The 24,829-nt window shown below is 43.5% G+C and overlaps 1 protein-coding gene across 4 annotated transcripts in view; it reads right to left on the bottom strand.

The window, feature by feature from the left end:
* The window catches only part of LOC115195395 (catenin delta-2-like), a 562,679-nt gene that overhangs the window by 46,853 nt on the left and 490,997 nt on the right, over positions 1-24,829 (bottom strand). For all 4 annotated transcript variants that reach the window (XM_029755212.1, XM_029755211.1, XM_029755213.1 and 1 more), the window contains 5 exons: positions 23,935-24,052; positions 20,146-20,328; positions 14,566-14,739; positions 13,819-13,969; positions 681-942 (listed from right to left, as the gene is read on the bottom strand). In XM_029755212.1, coding sequence (XP_029611072.1) covers positions 681-942; positions 13,819-13,969; positions 14,566-14,739; positions 20,146-20,328; positions 23,935-24,052 — 888 coding nt within the window. The remainder of the gene's footprint in view (positions 1-680; positions 943-13,818; positions 13,970-14,565; positions 14,740-20,145; positions 20,329-23,934; positions 24,053-24,829) is intronic.

Below are 24,829 nucleotides of genomic sequence, written 5' to 3'. Positions count from 1 at the left end.
ATGTTTGTGTGCGTCTGTATGTTGTCATTTGTATGTGTATGTTTTGTAAAACACCGGATGCATATTGTTATACTGAATAAATTAGTCATGAATAGAAGTGTGATGCCTGAAGTAATCATTGCTTGTATAGGTCAAAGCATGGCTAAACTGAACATATAACTATAATTGTATTTTTATTCTATGCCAGTCATGTCCTGCTGGGGATGGACACAGTTCCTAACCACAGAAGATTAGTGAGGGACTATTGGGTGGAATGAAAACATGAGTCTGTATCAACGTCTACACAGAGCAACGTCACTCACCGTTACGTTACACTAACATGCTACCCAGAACGGACTGCAGTGAACTCCATAGTGATACATCAACACACAAACCCTACGCAATGATCTTCCTGACAACGGTTTGGTGTCATAGAAACCGTGACCTTCTGGTTGCCAAGGCTGATTAGAAAACCCTGCTCAGTCTCCCATAGCGACAGGGGTTCTATTCTGGTAGCGTCAGTGCTATGTTCTGTCAGTACGCTCCACTGGGCTCATAGACTCACAGAGTCATGAAAGACTGTTTTCACCATGTAACTAACTTCCTGTTTCTAGTCACTGGGGAAAAAGCTTGAAGAGTTAGGCCCTAACCACAGTCATCCTAGGATCATCCTGCAATGCGTGTGTGTGTTGTTTCCTTACTTGTCTCCTTTGCTACGAGCGATGCCGATGAGTTTCTCTATCCCGCCGGCGTCTCTCAGTGCTTTGGCGTTCTCCATGTTCTTAGTGATGACCTCATGCAGAGCGCAGCAGATAGCCGTTACCGTATCGTCTGACATGGTCTTACTGGGTGCTAGTGGACCCCCGGGACCCCCGGGACCGCCGCTAGTCCCAACGCTGCCCCCAGTACTGCTATTGCTGCTGCCCGGTAACCGGTGGACAAGGTCACGCATGGCGTATTTACCTGTGAGGAGAGGGGAACAAAAGAGATATTGCTTGGGTTAGAATTCTGAATGTGCGTGTGTGTGTGTGTGTGTGTGTGTGTGTGTGTGTGTGTGTGCGTCAGGAAAGTAACAATCCTCATTGGTTACAGCCACTAACCTGGGCACACATGTATTCCAGAGTCGCCATGGGTTTTTCAATCCAGCCCTCTGCCCTATGAGTCAGCTTCCCCATATCTCCACCGTCTTTCCAACACTTAACTATCTCTTAAATAAAGCTAAACAATTAACGAAAGAAGTGGGACTGCCCCACTCCTTAATTTATTTTATTTAAAGACAATCCTCATTGATTCAAAAAACATCAATCTCCATTTTCCCCTCCTCATCTTCTGTCTTTGAAGGAAATACAGCTCCATTCACCAGTATCATCCTCTAACAATCAAACCTTACAGAGCAGTACATACTTCCTCACTGATTGTTTGAGAACATTTCTGACACTGCATTCAAGGACAAAAATCGTTCTAAATCCTCAAGCCTGTCTGTCCTCAGTCTCTCTCAGCGTGGCCTGTCTGTCCTCAGTCTCTCTCAGCGTGGTCTGTCTGTCCTCAGTCTCTCTCAGCGTGGCCTGTCTGTCCTCAGTCTCTCTCAGCGTGGCCTGTCTGTCCTCAGTCTCTCTCAGCGTGGCCTGTCTGTCCTCAGTCTCTCTCAGCGTGGTCTGTCTGTCCTCAGTCTCTCTCAGCATGGCCTGTCTGTCCTCAGTCAGTCTGTCCTCAGTCTCTCTCAGCGTGGCCTGTCTGTCCTCAGTCTCTCTCAGCGTGGTCTGTCTGTCCTCAGTCTCTCTCAGCGTGGCCTGTCTGTCCTCAGTCTCTCTCAGCGTGGCCTGTCTGTCCTCAGTCTCTCTCAGCGTGGCCTGTCTGTCCTCAGTCTCTCTCAGCGTGGTCTGTCTGTCCTCAGTCTCTCTCAGCATGGCCTGTCTGTCCTCAGTCAGTCTGTCCTCAGTCTCTCTCAGCGTGGCCTGTCTGTCCTCAGTCTCTCTCAGCGTGGCCTGTCTGTCCTCAGTCGGTCTGTCCTCAGTCTCTCTCAGCGTGGTCTGTCTGTCCTCAGTCTCTCTCAGCGTGGCCTTTCTGTCCTCAGTCTCTCTCAGCGTGGCCTGTCTGTCCTCAGTCTCTCTCAGCGTGGTCTGTCTGTCCTCAGTCTCTCTCAGCATGGCCTGTCTGTCCTCAGTCGGTCTGTCCTCAGTCTCTCTCAGCGTGGTCTGTCTGTCCTCAGTCTCTCTCAGCGTGGCCTGTCTGTCCTCAGTCTCTCTCAGCGTGGTCTGTCTGTCCTCAGTCTCTCTCAGCATGGCCTGTCTGTCCTCAGTCGGTCTGTCCTCAGTCTCTCTCAGCGTGGCCTGTCTGTCCTCAGTCTCTCTCAGCGTGGCCTGTCTGTCCTCAGTCGGTCTGTCCTCAGTCTCTCTCAGCGTGGTCTGTCTGTCCTCAGTCTCTCTCAGTATGGCCTGTCTGTCCTCAGTCTCTCTCAGCGTGGCCTGTCTGTCCTCAGTCTCTCTCAGCGTGGTCTATCTGTCCTCAGTCTCTCTCAGCGTGGCCTGTCTGTCCTCAGTCGCTCTCAGCGTGGCCTGTCTGTCCTCAGTCGCTCTCAGCGTGGCCTGTCTGTCCTCAGTCGCTCTCAGCGTGGCCTGTCTGTCCTCAGTCTCTCTCAGCGTGGCCTGTCTGTCCTCAGTCGCTCTCAGCGTGGCCTGTCTGTCCTCAGTCTCTCTCAGCGTGGCCTGTCTGTCCTCAGTCGGTCTGTCCTCAGTCTCTCTCAGCGTGGTCTGTCTGTCCTTAGTCTCTCTCAGCGTGGCCTGTCTGTCCTCAGTCTCTCTCAGCGTGGCCTGTCTGTCCTCAGTCTCTCTCAGCGTGGCCTGTCTGTCCTTAGTCTCTCTCAGCGTGGCCTGTCTGTCCTCAGTCTCTCTCAGCGTGGCCTGTCTGTCCTCAGTCTCTCTCAGCGTGGCCTGTCTGTCCTCAGTCTCTCTCAGCGTGGCCTGTCTGTCCTCAGTCTCTCTCAGCGTGGCCTGTCTGTCCTTAGTCTCTCTCAGCGTGGCCTGTCTGTCCTTAGTCTCTCTCAGCATGGTCTGTCTGTCCTTAGTCTCTCTCAGCGTGGCCTGTCTGTCCTCAGTCGCTCTCAGCGTGGCCTGTCTGTCCTCAGTCGGTCTGTCCTCAGTCTCTCTCAGCGTGGCCTGTCTGTCCTCAGTCGGTGTGTCCTCAGTCGGTCTGTCCTCAGTCTGTCTGTGGAGCAGCTCTGTGCTGAAGTCAATACACTCTGACTCATCTGGTATTTGGAAGAAAAGATTGACATGGATGAGAGGAAATGAAGGGAAGAATCTGACATTAACAGAAAAGAGAGTAGTCAGAATGAGAGGAAAACCTGAGTAAAAGCCGGATAGAGGGAAGGATGGAAGGAGGGAGGAAAGGACGGAGGGAACAATAAGTCTTCGCTACACATTAACCTACACCCTCTTTGGGAGTCATTCCTGCTCAATTGGCGACACGTTATCATTTCACAAAATGTCAACATTGACACACATCTAAGAGGCGGACATCTTTGACTGATGATGACTCTGAATGATTAACATGACACACTGGTGAAGAGCTGCTCTATCAGATTGAATAATTTTCTCTACTGAAATTGTCATTTGTCCATGTGAGTGGATGGTTACCTACACAGGAAAATGGAAGTCAATAGGTTCATTGAAGATGGAGCAATTGAGACAGCTGTCAATGTCTCACTGGTGGACTAGAACCCAGAGAATATAATGTATCTCTCATCAGGACAGGACTAGAACCCAGAGAATATACTGTATCTCTCATCAGGACAGGACTAGAACCCAGAGAATATACTGTATCTCTCATCATGACAGGACTAGAACCCAGAGAATATACTGTATCTCTCATCAGGACAGGACTAGAACCCAGAGAATATACTGTATCTCTCATCAGGACAGGACTAGAACCCAGAGAATATACTGTATCTCTCATCAGGACAGGACTAGAACCCAGAGAATATACTGTACCTCTCATCAGGACAGGACTAGAACCCAGAGAATATACTGTATCTCTCATCAGGACAGGACTAGAACCCAGAGAATATACTGTATCTCTCATCAGGACAGGACTAGAACCCAGAGAATATACTGTACCTCTCATCAGGACAGGACTAGAACCCAGAGAATATACTGTATCTCTCATCAGGACAGGACTAGAACCCAGAGAATATACTGTATCTCTCATCAGGACAGGACTAGAACCCAGAGAATATACTGTATCTCTCATCAGGACAGGACTAGAACCCAGAGAATATAATGTATCTCTCATCAGGACAGGACTAGAACCCAGATAATATACCTTATCTCTCATCAGAACAGGACTAGAACCCAGAGAATATACTGTATCTCTCATCAGGACAGGACTAGAACCCAGAGAATATACTGTATCTCTCATCAGGACAGGACTAGAACCCAGAGAATATACTGTATCTCTCATCAGGACAGGACTAGAACCCAGAGAATATACTGTATCTCTCATCAGGACAGGACTAGAACCCAGAGAATATACTGTATCTCTCATCAGGACAGGACTAGAACCCAGAGAATATAATGTATCTCTCATCAGGACAGGACTAGAACCCAGATAATATACCTTATCTCTCATCAGAACAGGACTAGAACCCAGAGAATATACTGTACCTCTCATCAGGACAGGACTAGAACCCAGAGAATATACTGTATCTCTCATCAGGACAGGACTAGAACCCAGAGAATATACTGTATCTCTCATCAGGACAGGACTAGAACCCAGAGAATATAATGTAACTCTCATCAGGACAGGACTAGAACCCAGAGAATATAATGTATCTCTCATCAGGACAGGACTAGAACCCAGAGAATATAATGTATCTCTCATCAGGACAGGACTAGAACCCAGAGAATATACTGTATCTCTCAGCAGGACAGGACTAGAACCCAGATAATATACCTTATCTCTCACCAGGACAGGACTAGAACCCAGATAATATAACGTTGATTTTCACACATGGTTATCATTGCAATTCACAACAACCATCGTCCCACTGCTGCCAACTCCTCTCTCTGTCCTTAACGTTCTGTATGGATAATAGTAATACATTTTAATCTAGGATGGTGAAATTCCTGCTGTGTCATTCAAACGGGTTAAAAACCCTCAACACGCCCCAATCATTCACAACATGAAGGAATATACACACACACACACACACACAGAGAGAGAGAGACACACACACTCACACACAGTAGTTTCCTAAGCATTATTATTATTAGCAACCAGTGGTCAGTTAATTGGTGAAGTGTTATCTTGTCCTGACAGGCTATAGAGAAAGAGAGAGAGAAACTGAATGGACTTTCTTCACTGAGAAGACAATACTAAGATCAACTAAAGCTCTTTATCCTGGGGGAGCCAGAGATCCCCATTAGTTGTTATGGATCCCCATTAGCTGCTGCCTTTTCCTTGGGTCCAGCAAAATTAAGGCAGTTTATTCAATATTGGTGAACCTGTCTCCTCCCCTTCATCTACACTGATTGAAGTGGATTTAACAATTGACATCAATAAGGAATCACAGCTTTCACCTGGATTCACCTGGTCCGTCTATGTCACAGAAAGAGCTGTTTTTTAAAAATGTTTTGTACAGTCAGTGTATACTGGAAATAATAGGAAATGTTGAAATGATTTAAAACATATCCTGCCGTCAATTTTGATACTAAGTGCATTAATTCCATTAACTGGGAAACATTGAAATCCAATTCTATTCAATTCCAAGGATTAAATGCTTTTACAATTCCAATTCAATTCCAATTCCATAACTTGAAGATTGTTGAAATTTTAATTCAATTCAATGTAAATTCTCCACTTCAAGAAGGAATTCAATAATTTAATTGGAATTCCAAATGAAATTTGAATTGACCCCAACCTTGTCTGCTATTAATAATCACTCAGTTCACTGGTTCTCTCTCTGATGGTGAAACGAAGTAGCTGAACCAGTGAGGATACTTCGTTATAAAGCCAAACACAATGCTGTGGTAGAATGACATATAAGGAATACTTCATCATGTCATCAGATGACATAAGAGCCAGAGTCATTCATTAGTAATCCTATCAAAGACCAGAACAGAGACAGGAGATGTTTGACTCCCAACGGTCCACGTCTGCAGCTGTAACAGCCTGAAACCTCCTGCTGGGTTCACAAGGTACCGAGTCGCAGAGATCCTCAAACTAGCTGTCTCATCTGAAATCTCCTCAGAGGGACAGGAGGGACAGTGGGACAGGAGGGACAGTGGGATAAGAGAGAGAGATACATGTATTACACTGACACTAAAATGAGCTCCTGTTGGGCATTAGCAAAACAATAAATATCCCTGTGTGTGTGTGTGTGTGTGTGTGTGTGTGTGTGTGTGTGTGTGTGTGTGTGTGTGTGTGTGTGTGTGTGTGTGTGTGTGTGTGTGTGTGTGTGTGTGTGTGTGCGCGCGCGTGCGTGTGTGTGTGCGTGTGTGTTCATGCGTATGACTGCAGGGATGGCTTTAGATAATCAGGACATGTAACAGTATGATGAAATGAATAAAATCTGAAATGACTTAATTCAACTGCTGCTGCTTCACTCTGCAGACTCAACCAAGATTACATCTAACAGTCAGTGTTGAAAGCACACCTGGTAATCGCAAGTGCACACACACACACACACACACACACACACACACACACACACACACACACACACACACACACACACACACACACACACACACACAAATGCCACAGTGGTTAGACAAATTTCTCTAGTCTCTGATTACATCCTGTCTCCTGACTCCAACAGAAGAAAATACTTAATCAAGTCAATAATGAGTGATTTGATTTAAAGTATGGCAATTATACTCAACAATTAGTGTGTGTGTGTATGTGTCTGTGCTTGTATGTGTGTCTCTGTGTGTCTCTGTGTGTGTTTGTGTCTCTGTGTGTGTGTGTGTGTCTCTGAGTGTGTGTGTGTGTTTTGATTGTTTACTGACAGAAAATAGAGAGTGTTATTGAAAGGAAATTGACTGTAATTGCCCCAGTGGAATCTCTATGCATAATACATAAACAGTTTCTCTGTTAGCTGAAGACCTTTACTTTCACCTGAGCAATCATGATCATCAATGATAACTTTAACAAAGTAAGGAAGGGAGGAAGGAAGGAGAGAGAGGGAGAGCGGGAGAGGGGGAAAAGCGAGAAGAGAGAGTGCAGAGAGGGGAAAGACTACAAGAAGGAAGGAAGGAAGCCTTTTCACACAACTCACACAGGGCCTTGGACTTTCCTTGCCAATGGCTGAACCTGGGTGTCTCTTTAGGGACATCTCCTGAGTGGCGCAGTGGTCTAAGGCCCTGCATCCCAGTGCAAGACGCATCACTACTGTTCCTGGTTCAAATCCAGGCTCTATCACATCCGGCCGTGATTGGGAGTCCCATAGGGTGGCGCACAATAGGCCCAGTGTTGTCTGGGGTAGGCCGTCATTGTAAATAAGAATTTGTTCTTAACTGACTTGCCTAGTTAAATAAAAAAAAAGCAGAACTACTAATAAAGTGTTGTATGCCACAGGGGGCACCAGATCACAAGCAATCAGGTAACTCAACTCAATATAGGACCCAGCAATAGGGATCCTAATGATATTTAAATATAGCCTCATACAGTTCACAATGAAACTATTATGAATGATGTCAGTGCCTCAGGTATGCAAATGTCACTCTGTGAAAGATGACCATTGGCCAGCTAAATAAATCACCCAACCGTCCATGGACGGGAATGTGGGAAATTCTCCTTTTTTAAAGAGAAACGGACATTGAAAAAATAGAAAAGCCTTCAAACAAAGATTTTTTTTAAAAAGCTGTTTCAAAGAGGTTATAAAATGAAGGTAAATTGGAAAGGGCCACGTTGCTACTCTACCTATTAGAGATAGTAGTTTCAGTGAATGCAGGATTTCACACCTGTAACATCTTGCTCTCTGAGGCTAGCTTTGATGTGGCTGGGTGACAGAAGAGAGAAGCACACTCACAAGCACATGTACGCACGCACGCGCACACATTAAAGACACAGGGGGATGCATGGAGGACAGATCCACTAGATCACACATTAAAGACACAGGGGGATGCATGGAGGACAGATCCACTAGATCACATATTAAAGACACAGGGGGATGCATGGAGGACAGATCCACTAGATCACACATGAAAGACACAGGGGGATGCATGGAGGACAGATCCACTAGATCACACATTAAAGACACAGGGGGTTGCATGGAGGACAGATCCACTAGATCACACATTAAAGACACAGGGGGTTGCATGGAGGACAGATCCACTGGATCACACATTAAAGACACAGGGGGTTGCATGGAGGACAGATCCACTGGATCACACATTAAAGACACAGGGAGTTGCATGGAGGACAGATCCACTAGATCACACATGAAAGACACAGGGGGATGCATGGAGGACAGATCCACTAGATCACACATTAAAGACACAGGGGGTTGCATGGAGGACAGATCCACTAGATCACACATTAAAGACACAGGGGGTTGCATGGAGGACAGATCCACTAGATCACATATTAAAGACACAGGGGGTTGCATGGAGGACAGATCCACTAGATCACACATGAAAGACACAGGGGGATGCATGGAGGACAGATCCACTGGATCACACATGAAAGACACAGGGGGTTGCATGGAGGACAGATCCACTAGATCACACATGAAAGACACAGGGGGTTGCATGGAGGACAGATCCACTGGATCACACATTAAAGACACAGGGGGTTGCATGGAGGACAGATCCACTGGATCAAAATATGTGTTTGAAATAATAGTGAATAAAAACATGTGATTTAAAAATGAAATTTCTGAGAAGAGCCATCTTTTTCCTTTTTTCTGGAATACCTGTCTGGAAAAGTGATGTTGTTGTTAGTGGTCATAGACGGGGGTCAGCTGCTCAGAATATTCCAGATGACTTCACCAGTACTAATGCCTACCTCTGACAGAATATACCTGAATACATTTTAAAAGTTGTAAGTAAACATGGTTGACCACTCTCGTTAATGTAAACCGTCTCTGGCACCTCCATAAGTACGTACACCTTACAATGATCATTTATACACTCACCGTCTCATCCTGTACACAAGACTGTTAACAGCCCTTCAAGCTGATAGGGGAGAGGAAGCAGGCAGGACTGCCAGAAAGGAAATGTAGCGGGTAAATCGAATGTGACGTACACTTACACACATGACTAATTCCATAGAGAGAAGAACATGAGTAAACAAATGAGTGTATGGTTAAAGCTACCAGACGATTACACTTTTTACCCCACAGTCACTTTCACCTTAGTATTTTGGGATGGAGGGAGAGAAGGAGATGACTGAGGGTGAGAGAGCAGAAAGAGAGACAGCCCTTTTACACAGAACATATTGGTATTTCCCCACTATACATCACCCTGCTAGAGCTAGATGGCATGTCTCTTTGCCATACACATGCCCATCTCACGCGTCAAATTACCCACTATAAGTCAATTGTAGCAAGCGACGTTGCTGACAGTTATTGCAACGCCAAAACGTGATTCATTCACCACACAACCAGTCAGGTGAATAGGACAGGAAGACGTGAAAACGTGACAGATAAGTTGAATAATGTTGTGTGACAATGAACATATGACATAGGACTGAATAAACACTGTTTCAGCTGTATCGCCTCTCTCCTTCTCTCTGTTTCTCTCTCCTTCTCTACGTTTCTCTCTCATTCTCTCTCCTTCTCTCTCTGTTTCTCTCTCCTTCTCTGTGTTTTTCTCTCCTTCTCTCTCTTTCTCTCTGTGCCCCTCTCCTTCCTTCCCTCTTTTTCTCTCTCTCCTCTTATCCTCTCTTACTTTCCTCTCTTCAACATCCTTCCTGACAACGATAAGAGAGGACAGTACTCCCATGGCTGTGAGAATAAAAATGTATTTGTCTGGACCAAACAGTGTTAATCTAAAATCACTACTGCTCTATCAATGCTTAACCACAACAACAACACCACCACAACACTGCAATTCCCAATGACACACCCAATTAGTGCGGATAACACCGAAGACTTAACCACAACTCAGAAGTTAGTGGGGAAAAGGAGATATTCTACAGGTAACGCTCCTATTGTAGAATAAACACAATGGTGCTTGACAATGACGAGGAGAACCAAAAACTGTCTTAGACACATTCAGCTTGATAGATGGTTAGAATGGCTTCTATACAATACATAGGTATTCTCTACAGTACATTGGTAGTCTATACAATACATAGGTATTATATACAGTACATATATATTCTATACAGTACATAGGTAATCTATACAATACATAAGTATTCTATACAGTACATAGTTATTCTATACAGTACATAGGTATTCTATACAATACATAGGTATTCTATTCAGTACATAGGTATTCTATACAGTACATATATATTCTATACAGTACCTAGGTATTCTATACAGTACAAAGGTATTCTATACAGTACATAAGTATTCCATACAATACAAAGGCATTATACACAGTACATAGTTATTCTATACAGTACCTAGGTATTCTATACAGTACATAGGTATTCTATACAGTACATAGGTATTCTATACAGTACATAGGTATTCTATACAGTACATAGGTATTATATACAGTACATAGGTAATCTATACAATACAGAAGCATTATATACAGTACAAAGGTATTCTATACAGTACATAAGTATTCCATACAATACAAAGGCATTCTATACAGTACATAGGTATTCTATACAGTACATAAGTATTCCATACAATACAAAGGCATTCTATACAGTACATAGTTATTCTATACAGTACCTAGGTATTCTATACAGTACATAGGTATTCTATACAGTACCTAGGTATTCTATACAGTACATAGGTATTCTATACAGTACATAGTTATTCTATACCGTACATAGGTATTCCATACAATACAAAGGCATTATATACAGTACATAGGTATTCTATACAGTACATAGGTATTCTATACAGTACATAGGTATTCTATACAGTACATAGGTATTCTCTGTGCCACCCATTGCTATTACTTGTTCATACATGCTCATATCCCACTCCAGTCCAGGACCTCTCCTTCCCGGCTTCTTTACCTGCGGGATCGTCTGAGACCATCCAACCGGACAGCTGATGAAACAGTGGGTTTGCACAACTGAAGAAGTTCTGCACAAACACTGGAGAAGTGTGCTCTTCACAGATGAATCCCGGTTTTAACTGTACTGGGCAGATCACAGACAGCCTAGCGTGTATGGCGTCGGGTGTGCGAGCTCACAATCTCAACATTGTGAACAGAGTGTCACATAGTGGCGGTGGGGTTATGGTATGGGTAGGCATAAGCTACAGACAACAAACACAATTTCATTTTATTGATGGCAGTTTGAAAGAACATAGATACTTTGACAAGATTCTGAGGCCCATTGTTGTGCCGTTCATCCGCCACCATCACCTCATGTTTCAGCATGATAATGCACGTCCCCATGTTGCAAGGATCTGCTGAAAATGTCCCAGTTCTTCCATGGCCTGCATTCTCACCAGACGTGTCACCCATTGAGCATATTTGGGATGCTCTAGACCGATGTGTACAACAGCGTGTTCCAGTTCCTGCCAATACCCAGAACCTTTGCACAGCCATTGAAGAGGAGTGGGACAACATTCCACAGTCCACAATCAACAGCCTGATCAACTTGCGAAGGAGATATGCTATGCTGCATGAGGCAAATGGTGGTCACACCAGATACTGACTGGTTTTCTGATCCACGCCCCTACCTTTTTAAAGGTATCTGTGACCAACAGGATCTGTATTCCCAGTCATGTGAAATCCATAAAATAGGGCCTAATGATTTTATTTTAATTGACTGATTTCCATATGAACTGTATTCAGTAAAATCTTTGAAATGGTTGCATGTTGCTTTTTTCCCCTTCATGGTATTTATACTCTAGACTTTGTTTGTGTTTAACTATAACAATCTTAATGAACCTCATGTCAGATTTAAACATCTATGCCTCTCTCTCTCTCTCTCTCTCTCATTTAAGGGGCTTTATTGGCATGGGAAACATATGTTTACATTGCTAAAGCAAGTGAAACAGATAAACATAAGTGAAAAAACTATAGAAAATGTACAGTGAACATTACACTCACAAAAGTTCCAAAAGAATAAAGACATTTAAATTGTCATATTCAGTGAGCATAGCCTTTCTCAATAGCAAGGCTATGCTCACTGAGTCTGTACATAGTCAAAGTTTCCTTTAGTTTGGGTCAGTCACAGTGGTCAGGTATTCTGCCACTGTGTACACTTGGGCCAAGTAGCATATTAGTTTGCTCTGTTTTTTTTGTTGTAAATTCTTTCAATGTGTCAAGTAATTCTATTTTTGTTTTCTCATGATTTGGTTGGGTCTAACTCTCACGCTCCCTATCTCTTTCTCTCTTGCCCCCACTCCCCCTCTCTCTCTCTTTCTCTCTTGCCCCCACTCCCACTCTCTCCCCCCTCTCTATCTCTTTCTCTCTTGCCCCCACTCCCCCTCTCTCTGGTTCAATGGAACTACTCTGCAAGGCCAATATGAGCCGTAGGTTAACAGTGTTATACAGTGGTGCTGAAGTGTATTCAAACAAAACCACTCAACAAATTGAAATAGATTTTCTTCTGAAATTGCAATTGATTACATTATTCAGGCTGGTGTCTCTCGCAGTGCACAGACCAAAACACTGTGTCTTTCTGTTAAAACTACAAGCTGGGTTATTGCTTCTACCATCACATTTAACACATACTGCAAAGAGTAGGTAGAGATTGTAACTGATCAGATTGTATTCATCCCCCTAATGATTATGGTTAGAATTGGTTGTAGAGTACTGATCCTAGAAAATGCCTCCATTGACCGTATCTGCACTGTGCCAAAGAGTTCACTATTGACCCGTAGGTACCGAAGAAGACAACCACAGTCACCAACAGAATACCAAGCATAGCAACAATAAGAATGCCCGACTTAGCAATCGCAACCATTGGAATTTCTAGCTAAGTAACAATGGGTGTTCCTTGCCAATCACCAGCCTTGGTTGAGAATTCCCAGGGGCTCTGGAAGACAACCACCTGAGACAATGGGGGGGGGGGGGGGGTTACCATGGACACCAGATAGCACACCGGGAAGCCCAGATGTTTAGAGAGAGATCAATGGGCTGTCACTGAAAGAGCACGTATGCAGACACACACACACACGCACACACACACACACACACACACACACACACACACAGATAGAAACACACACAGAACCACACACACACACACACACACACACACACACACACACATACATACATACATACATACATACATACATACATACATACATACATACATACATACATACATACATACATACATACATACATACATACATACATAGATAGAAACACACACAAAAACACACACACACAGAAAATACCAAACACACCAAGGCAGTGTTAACGAGAGGCTGAGCTCCGTCTCTCAGTGCTGAGGTTGACTTGTGAGGCCTGTACAATGGGACTAGCAGACTGCTATTAGCAGTGTGTTTCACATTCACCATCAGTCTGTGTTTCAAAGTCCATCTGACTCCTTTGATGTGTTTCATTTACAGCCACCACTGAAGAATCCTCTACTGCAGTCACTCAGCTACACTGACAACCCACAGGTGGCCAGAGCTGCTGCACTGTGAAGTGTGTGTGTGTGTGTGTGTGTGTGTGTGTGTGTGTGTGTGTGTGTGTGTGTGTGTGTGTGTGTGTGTGTGCGTGTGCGTGTGCGTCTTACCTATCAGTTCTTTGTTTCTGACGTCCAGGGCCATATTCCTGAGCGCGGTGGCCACGGCACACACCACACGGTCATTGTCTATCCTCAACAACTCCACCAGGATAGGAAGACCCTTCTCCTTACGCACCGCTGCCCGGATATATACTGACCACTGGAGAGAGATGAGAGGGGGAAGAGTTAGACTGACGGACCACTGGAGAGAGACGAGAGAGGGGGAAAAGTTAGACTGATGGACCACTGGAGAGAGACGAGAGAGGGGGAGGAGTTAGACTGATGGACCACTGGAGAGGGAGGAGAGAGGGGGAGGAGTTAGACTGATGGACCACTGGAGAGGGAGGAGAGAGGGGGAAGAGTTAGAATGATGGACCACTGGAGAGAGAGGGAAGAGTTAGAATGATACACCACTGGAGAGAGAGGGGGAAGAGTTATACTGATGCACCACTGGAGAGAGAGGGGGAAGAGTTAGACTGATGCACCACTGGAGAGAGAGGGGGAAGAGTTAGACTGATGCACCACTGGAGAGAGAGGGGGAAGAGTTAGAATGATGCACCACTGGAGAGGGAGGGGGAAGAGTTAGAATGATGCACCACTGGAGAGAGAGGGGGATGAGTTAGAATGATACACCACTGGAGAGATGGTGGGGGGGGGGGGTGCGGGTGCATTTAAGACTGACAAACAGGAGAGGGAAGCCTTAGACTGACTCACCCCTGCAAAGAGAACAGGAGACAGACTAATGTACCACCATACCTTCCAGGTGCCTGCAGCCAGATTCTGCAGTGCTCCAGCCGCTCCCTCCAGTGTATCAGGGTTAGAGCACTCTGACAGCAGGGTGAGGTAGGGCTTCACTATGGACGGATGCCATAACATCTGGACTCCTTTAGGAGGGTCAGCTGAGTCTGGGAGAGGACCTACACCGTCCCACTGGAGGAGAGGCGAAAAGGAAGGATGATGATAGAAAAAGGGAGATAAAGATAGGGAAGGAGAGAGCGAGGTCAAGAATCATACCATGATGGTACATCCCGTAAAGTATTCTTTCTCCACAGCTATCTCAGTGGCCTTCATAAGCAATGTATATGTTTCCCACTTCTGTAGGCAGCACACCCTCCTAGCAACAGCTCTGACTCTATATGCTATAGATAGAAAACTTTTCTCTTTGATCAAACAATCAAAGAGGTGCCCTTTATGTTTTCAGCGGAAATTCTGCCATAGTTCCCTACATCTTCACAACTGGAGGCTCTACAGGCAGGATGCATGTTCTATAGATTCTCATCCCCCTAGAGGTTTTATGATAGAAGATCTTCAAAACATAAATACAACTGAAGCAGTAAAGAGAATACGCCCTATCAGTTCTGAAAATAGTGAAAACTTTTTGGAGACATTTTGTGTTTTTCACTGTTTGCAACTACTGTAGAGTGAATGAGAGTTGAGCTGTTTGGACAAAGCCTTAATTTCTTGTGAGGAACAGAGCATACGATTGGTCTGTGGGAAGGCATCTGAGTGAATTGTTAAGCAGCAGTAGTGACTGGAGTGTGTTGGAGGAAAGAAAGGTTTGAAAAACATGTAGCAAATAGAAATCAAAACTGGATGGTGTTCAGAGATAGATGGGAGGGGTTGAGTGGAGCTGAAGGATGGGACTAAAAAAAGAAGATAACTATTGTAAAATATACTGTGTCTGTAAAATGTATATAGTATGTATAAGCTGGAAGTAGAAGCCCAAGTGTTAATGTTTATTAGTTTACTCCAATAAGGGGAGGGGTGGTAGGGTTAGGAGATAATTATAAAGGAAAATATATTAAAATATATATATACAGTATATATAATTGTATATACAGTCCCAGTGAAAAGTTTGGACACACCTACTCATTCAAGGGTTTTTGTTTACTTTACTATTTTATACATTGTAGAATAGTACTGAAGACATCAAAACTATGAAATAACACATATGGAATCATGTAGTAACCAAAAAAAGTGTTAAACAAATCAAAATATACTTTAGATTTTAGATTCTTCAAAGTAGCCATCCTTTGCCTTGATGACAGCTTTGCACACTCTTGGTTTTCTCTCAACCAGCACCATGAAGTAGTCATCTGGATTGCATTTCAATTAACAGGTGAGCCTTGTTAAAAGTTAATTTGTGGAATTTCTTTCCTTCTTAATGCGTTTGAGCCAATCAGTTGTGTTGTGACAAGGTGGGGTTGGTATACAGATGATATCCCTATTTGGCAAATGACCAATCAAGAGCTGTGATTAAACTGGCTTTCACGAAGACCGCCACAGGAAAGGAAGACCCAGAGTTACCTCTGCTGCAGAGGATAAGTTCATTAGAGTTACCAGACTCAGAAATTGCATCCCAAGTAAATGCTTCACAGAGTTCAAGTAACAGACACATCTCAACATCAACTGTTCAGGGGAGACTGTGTGAATCAGGCCGTCATGGTCAAATGGATGCAAAGAAACCACTACTAAAGGACACCAATAAGAAGAAGAGACTTGCTTGGGCCAAGAAACATGCAGAGTAGGTGAACGGATTATGTCCGCATGTTTACTTCCCACCGTGAAGCACGGAGGAGGAGGTATGATGGCGTGGAGGTGCTTTGCTGGTGACACTGTCTGTGGTTTCTTTAGAATCCAAGGCACACTTAATCAGCATGGCTATCATTCTGCAGCGATATACCTTCCCATCTGGTTTGCGCTTAGTGGGACTATCATTTGTTTTTCAACAGGACAATGAACCAACACACCTCCAGGCAGTGTAAGGGCTAATTGACCAAGAAGGAGAGTGATGGAGTGCTGCATCAGATGACCTGGCCTCCACAATCACTCGACCTCAACCCAATTGAGATGGTTTGGGATGAGTTGGACTGCAGTGTGAAGGAAAAACAAGTGCTCAGCATATTTGGGAACTCATTCAAGACTGTTGAAAAAGCATTCCAGGTGAAGCTGGTTGAGAGAATGCCAAGAGTGTGCAAGGGGGAAGAGAGGGGGAAGAGTTAGAATGATGCACCACTGGAGAGAGAGGGGGAAGAGTTAGAATGATGCACCACTGGAGAGATGGGGGGGGGGCATTTAAGACTGACAGACAGGAGAGGGAAGCCTTAGACTGACTCACCCCTGCAAAGAGAACAGGAGACAGACTAATGAACCAACACACCTCCAGGCAGTGTAAGGGCTAATTGACCAAGAAGGAGAGTGATGGAGTGCTGCATCAGATGACCTGGCCTCCACAATCACCCGACCTCAACCCAATTGAGATGGTTTGGGATGAGTTGGACTGCCGAGTGAAGGAAAAACAAGTGCTCAGCATATTTGGGAACTCATTCAAGACTGTTGAAAAAGCATTCCAGGTGAAGCTGGTTGAGAGAATGCCAAGAGTGTGCAAAGCTGTCATCAAGGCAAAGGATGGCTACTTCGATTTCTAAAAAACTTTTTTGCTTACTACATGATTCCATATGTGTTATTTCATAGTTTTGATGTCTTCACTATTATTCTACAATGTAGAAAATAGTACAAATAAAGAAAAACCCTTGAATGAGTAGGCGTCTCCAAACGTTTGACTGGTACTGCATATTTACAAAAAAAATGTGGAGGATTGGAAATTATGCAAACAATTACATTGATGGAAGCCACAATTTATCTGCAATATTAACACTGATCCCCCCCACACACACACATAAAAAGAGAAAAAATAAAGGTTTTAGCAAACAGAAAATGAGAGACACAAACGCTCATCTCCCAGTTTACACATAGTAAAATAGTTTATGATCTTTTAATGTTCTCTGTTTGAATCTTTTGTTTTGATTCCCTTCAGAACATTCCTACAGTGAACAAGTGATATGGCTTGGAGGAAGCTTGCACCATATTTCATCTGTGTGTCTGCACTGTCTGTCTGCACTGTCTTTCTGCACTGTCTGCCTGTCAGCACTGTATGTCTGCACTGTCTGCCTGTCTGTCTGTCTGGCTGCACTGTCTGTGTTGTGTAACATGGTTGGTTATTCTCCACTTAAGAAATATGTATTTTTTATGTATTCCAATTGAATTTACAAGTCAATAAGGTGTAAGGTCATTGGTCATGGTTACAGATTGGAGAGATCGCACTTTGCTCTAATATCACTTTGCTCTAATATTATTAAGCACATACAGTGCCTTGCGAAAGTATTCGGCCCCCTTGAACTTTTTGACCTTTTGCCACATTTCAGGCTTCAAACATAAAGATATAAAACTGTAATTTTTTGTGAAGAATCAACAACAAGTGGGACACAATTATGAAGTGGAACGAAATTTATTGGATATTTCAAACTTTTTTAACAAATAAAAAACTGAAAAATTGGCCGTGCAAAATTATTCAGCCTTTCAGTGCAGCAAACTCTCTCCAGAAGTTCAGTGAGGATCTCTGAATGATCCAATGTTGACCTAAATGACTAATGATGATAAATAGAATCCACCTGTGTGTAATCAAGTCTCCGTATAAATGCACCTGCTCTGTGATAGTCTCAGAGGTCCGTTTAAAGCGCAGAGAGCATCATGAAGAACAAGGAACACACCAGGCAGGTCCGAGATACTGTTGTGGAGAAGTTTAAAGCCGGATTTGGATACAAAAAAAATTCCCAAGCTTTAAACATCCCAAGGAGCACTGTGCAAGCGATAATATTGAAATGGAAGGAGTATCAGACCACTGCAAATCTACGAAGACCCGGCCGTCCCTCTAAACTTTCAGCTCATACAAGGAGAAGACTGATCAGAGATGCAGCCAAGAGGCCCATGATCACTCTGGATGAACTGCAGAGATCTACAGCTGAGGTGGGAGACTCTGTCCATAGGACAACAATCAGTCGTATACTGCACAAATCTGGCCTTTATGGAAGAGTGGCAAGAAGAAAGCCATTTCTTAAAGATATCCATAAAAAGTGTAGTTTAAAGTTTGCCACTAGCCACCTGGGAGACACACCAAACATGTGGAAGAAGGTGCTCTGGTCAGATGAAACCAAAATCGAACTTTTTGGCAACAATGCAAAACATTATGTTTGGCGTAAAAGCAACACAGCTCATCCCCCTGAACACACCATCACCACTGTCAAACATGGTGGTGGCAGCATCATGGTTTGGGCCTGCTTTTCTTCAGCAGGGGCAGGGAAGATGGTTAAAATTGATGGGAAGATGGATGGAGCCAAATACAGGACCATTCTGAGACTGGGACGGAGATTTGTCTTCCAACAAGACAATGATCCAAAACATAAAGCAAAATCTACAATGGAATGGTTCACAAATAAACATATCCAGGTGTTAGAATGGCCAAGTCAAAGTCCAGACCTGAATCCAATCGAGAATCTGTGGAAAGAACTGAAAACTGCTGTTCACAAACGCTCTCCATTCAACCTCACTGAGCTCGAGCTGTTTTGCAAGGAGGAATGGGCAAAAATTTTAGTCTCTCGATGTGCAAAACTGATAGAGACATACCCCAAGCGACTTACAGCTGTAATCGCAGCAAAAGGTGGCGCTACAAAGTATTAAGTTAAGGGGGCTGAATAATTTTGCATGCCCAATTTTTCAGTTTTTTATTTGTCAAAAAAGTTTGAAATATCCAATAAATTTCGTTCCACTTCATGATTGTGTCCCACTTGTAGTTGATCCTTCACAAAAAAATACAGTTTTATATCTTTATGTTTGAAGCCTGAAATGTGGCAAAAGGTCAAAAAGTTCAAGGGGGGTGAATACTTTCGCAAGGCACTGTATGTGTGTCTGCACTGCGTGATAGAGTCTCTCTCCCTCTGATGCATCTCTCTCTCTCTCTCTCTCTCTCTCTCTCTCTCTCTTTCTCTGTGTGTGTATAACGTCCCCACCGGATGCATCTCTCTCTCTGTGTATAACGTCCCACCTGATGCATCTCTCTCTCTCTCTCTCTCTCTCTGTGTATAACGTCCAACTTGATGCATCTCTCTCTCTCTCTCTCTGTGTGTGTATAACGTCCAACATGATGCATCTCTCTCTCTCTCTCTCTCTCTCTCTCTGTGTGTGTATAACGTCCAACTTGATGCATCTCTCTCTCTCTCTCTCTGTGTGTGTGTATAACGTCCAACCTGATGCATCTCTCTCTCTCTCTCTCTCTTTCTCTGTGTGTGTATAACGTCCCCACCTGATGCATCTCTCTCTCTGTGTATAACGTCCAACCTGATGCATCTCTCTCTCTCTCTCTCTCTCTCTCTCTCTCTCTGTGTGTATAACGTCCAACCTGATGCATCTCTCTCTCTGTGTATAACGTCCCACCTGATGCATCTCTCTCTCTCTCTCTCTCTCTCTCTCTCTCTCTCTCTCTCTGAATAAATTCCCCACCTGGTCCTGTCCCTTCTTCTTCTTCTTCTTCTTGCCCCAGCAGCCTGAGGTCTCTCCGTCACGTCCGTTGGCGTCACACAGGAGACCGTCTAGCTCCTCTGAACCCAGCTGTTGCCCCTGAGACGTCTCCGCTGCCAGTCGGTAGGACAGGTTACGCAGGATACACACACAGTTCTCTATGGTCTACAGGAGAGGCAGAGGAGTTACAACATTTATCCTACAAATGAGCTAACTTCCCACACAAATTTAACTTCCCACAAGAGCTAACTTCCCACACAAATATAACTTCCCACAAGAGTTAACTTTCCACAAAAGCTAACTTCCCACAAAAGCTAACTTCCCACCATGCCAAAATGTGTGTGTGAAGGGGCATTTAAAAGGAGGAGTGTCCAATTCCATCCATGAATCGTGATGTACTCTAACTTTTAAATTATATTAAAGAAATTCTTTCAAATGAGGAATAATGACTGAGCCCGTGGCATCTTATCAAGCTCCATTTAACATGGTGTCAGAAGAGGACACATCCGAAACAGCAGAGGGGTGTGTGTGTGTGTGTGTGTGTGTGTGTGTGTGTGTGTTTGTGTGTGTGTGTGTGTGTGTGTGTGTGTGTGTGTGTCTGTGTCTGTGTCTGTGTGTGTGTGTGTGTGTGTGTGTGTGTGTGTGTGTGTCTGTGTGCGTGCATCTGTGAAGTATCACTCATAAACGTGGCGTATGGGAGGAATATGGAAAGTAAACCACTTGGAAATAACGAAGAAAAATCATTAATCATCTCAGACGACTCTGACTGTTTTATAAAAGAGCCTCTCAGACTGATAATTTACACAAACAACTATAATGATGGTAATTGAACATAATACCCTGACTGACTATATGCTTTCAACGACATTACAGACGCAATACAAACACCAAGTCGCTTCAACTTGATCCAATAGGAACAGACCTTGGGCCTGATCTGTTAGAACTGTTAGAGGAGTGAAGAAGAGAGTTACTTTCCCCTGAAAACATCACAGGTAAACAACTCCAGAGGTAAACAACAGGTAAACAACTCCACAGGTAAACAACTCCACAGGTACACAACTCCAGAGGTAAAAAACAGGTAAACAACTCCAAAGGTAAACAACAGGTAAACAACCCCAGAGGTAAACAACAGGTAACCAACGCCAGAGCTAAACAACAGGTAAACAACAGGTAAACAACTACACAAGTAAACAACTCCAGAGGTAAACAACTCCAGAGGTAAACAACAGGTAAACAACTCCACAAGTGAACAACACCAGAGGTAAACAACATGTAAACAACTCCAGAGGTAAACAACTTGTCAACAACTCCACAGGTAAACAACTCCAGAGGTAAACAACAGGTAAACAACTCCACAGGTAAACAACTCCAGAGGTAAACAACAGGTAAACAACTCAAGAGGTAAACAACAGGTAAACAACTCCACAGGTAAACAACAGGTAAACAACTCCACAGGTAAACAACAGGTACACAACTCCAGAGGTAAACAACAGGTAAACAACTCCAGAGGTAAACAACAGGTAAACAACTCCACAGGTAAACAACAGGTAAACAACTCCACAGGTAAACAACAGGTACACAACTCCAGAGGTAAACAACAGGTAAACAACTCCAGAGGTAAACAACAGGTAAACAACTCCACAGGTAAACAACTCCAGAGGTAAACAACAGGTAAACAACTCCAGAGGTATACAACATGTAAACAACTCCAGAGGTAAACAACATGTAAACAACTCCAGAGGTAAACAACATGTAAACAACTCCACAGGTAAACAACATGTAAACAACTCCACAGGTAAACAACATGTAAACAAGTCCACAAGTAAACATCTCCAGAGGTAAACAACAGGTACACAACTCCAGAGGTAAACAACTCCAGATGTATACAACATGTAAACAACTCCAGAGGTAAACAACTTGTCAACAACTCCACAGGTAAACAACTCCATAGGTAAAAAACAGGTAAACAATTTCAGAGGTAAACAACAGGTAAACAACTACACAAGTAAACAACTCCAGAGGTAAACAACAGGTAAACAACTCCAGAGTTAAACAACAGGTAAACAACAGGTAAACAACTCCAGAGCTAAACAACAGGTAAACAACTCCAGAGGTATACAACATGTAAACAACTCCAGAGGTAAACAACATGTAAACAAGTCCACAGGTAAACAAGTCCACAGGTAAACAACTCCACAGGTAAACAACTCCACAGGTAAACAACTCCAGAGGTAAACAACAGGTAAACGACATGTAAACAACTCCATAGGTAAACAACATGTAAACATCTCCAGAGGTAAACAACATGTAAACAACTCCATAGGTAAACAACATGTAAACAACTCCAGAGGTAACAACAGGTAAACATCTCCAGAGGTAAACAACATGTAAACAACTCCAGAGGTAAACAACTCCATAGGTAACAACAGGTAAACATCTCCAGAGGTAAACAACAGGTAAACAACTCCATAGGTAAACAACATGTAAACAACTCCATAGGTAAACAACATGTAAACATCTCCAGAGGTAAACAACATGTAAACAACTCCAGAGGTAAACAACAGGTAAACATCTCCAGAGGTAAACAACAGGTAAACATCTCCAGAGGTAAACAACATGTAAACAACTCCAGAGGTAAACAACATGTAAACATCTCCAGAGGTAAACAACAGGTAAACATCTCCAGAGGTAAACAACATGTAAACAACTCCAGAGGTAAACAACAGGTAAACAACTCCAGAGGTATACAACATGTAAACAACTCCAGAGGTAAACAACATGTAAACAAGTCCACAGGTAAACAACTCCACAGGTAAACAACTCCAAAGGTAAACAACTCCACAGGTAAACAACTCCAGAGGTAAACAACAGGTAAACAACTCCATAGGTAAACAACATGTAAACAACTCCATAGGTAAACAACAGGTAAACATCTCCAGAGGTAAACAACAGGTAAACATCTCCAGAGGTAAACAACAGGTAAACAACTCCATAGGTAAACAACATGTAAACAACTCCATAGGTAAACAACAGGTAAACATCTCCAGAGGTAAACAACAGGTAAACATCTCCAGAGGTAAACAACAGGTAAACAACTCCAGAGGTAAACAACTTGTCAACAACTCCACAGGTAAACAACTCCATAGGTAAACAACAGGTAAACAACTACACAAGTAAACAACTCCAGAGGTAAACAACAGGTAAACAACTCCAGAGGTAAACAACTCCAGAGGTATACAACATGTAAACAACTCCAGAGGTAAACAACAGGTAAACAACTCCAGAGGTAAACAACAGATTTAATTCCCTTTAATTTCCCTTTTTGAACAGTGACAGGATAAAGGTAGAGAAAGAAAGTGGGTATGAAATAGAAAGACAGAATAGGGGAAGAAAGAAAGAGAGACCAGAAGGACAGAAAGTCCACAAAAAGAACGAAAAGTGTCACCCTGTCTGTGTCTGCTAATAACTTGGGACCAGTCAATGACAATGGCCATTGGCCCCAGTGCTTGCCAAGCAATCATCATTACTGGGGAGACACCAGAGCTCTCCTATGATTGGGCAGACAGCAGAGTTGGGTGGGATGTTAGACAATGATTAAGAAATGCCATTTAGAGGGACTGAGCTGCAGCAACCTTGAGAACGTAGCCATGCACAAAGCTGTTTATCTACTATTGAACTGATGGACACACACACACACACACACACACACACACACACACACACACACACACACACACACACACACACACACACACACACACACACACACACCTTGCTGTCAATGTCGTTGCTGCCCAAAGCGGTCTGTATGACGTAGAGGAGAGCGTCTGTCAGTCCGTCACACTCTCTCATCCTCCTCCTGGCCTCCTCTCCTGCGGAACTCACGTTCCTGAAACACAGAAGGATGGGGACAGGTGAGACAGTGTGTGGGGTCTGAGACCAACGTGACTCTCTATAACATTGGGAATGATGTTATACGAAGAATCGAACTAGAATAAAAGTCGGTGTGTTATTGATAATGTGTGTATCTGCGTGCCACATTATGTGCATGCAAACCTGCATGTATGTGTGTATGAGTGTGTCAGTATCTGTCTCAGCCATGTACCCATGGGGCTGAAGCCATCTGAACCACGCACCATGCAATCTCCCATTGGATAATAACACACAATACATATATTACCTGGCTCTGTTTACAGCGCGTTCAGAGCCTAATCAATTGTAACATTTCATTCAATACAATTCCCAGATGACTGAGGCAGAAATGTATATATTTGCCAGAGTAACACATCTCTCTCTCTCTCACTCTCTCTCTTCAAAGTGGAATATTCATAAAGGCATTAGCAACATGTCATTGAAGCTGTATTGATAATTCTGGGTATTAATATTCCATCCTGCTCATTTTCTTTATGATTTAGGGTATATTGGTTTATTAAATATTCAACATCGCTGGCAGCCACTGTTTTGACTCCCTACTTATGAATGTTTTGATTTTACAAAACCTCTACTTATGAATGCTATGTATTTAACTTCTGTGTGTTACAGGGTTACGAGACAAGGTAGAAGGGTGAGTAGTGGGTGAGGTTTGGGGCGAGAAGAGGGGACAGGGGTAGGCAGGACAGGGAAGATGGTCCTGTATGTACACCTTATATACAAAAGCTTGTGGACA

Source organism: Salmo trutta, chromosome 6, assembly GCF_901001165.1.
Source record: "Salmo trutta chromosome 6, fSalTru1.1, whole genome shotgun sequence".
In the NCBI taxonomy this organism is placed as follows: Eukaryota; Metazoa; Chordata; class Actinopteri; order Salmoniformes; family Salmonidae; genus Salmo; species Salmo trutta.
The sequence above is the reverse complement of the archived record's forward strand: the minus strand, read 5'-3'. Positions and strand labels throughout refer to the sequence as shown.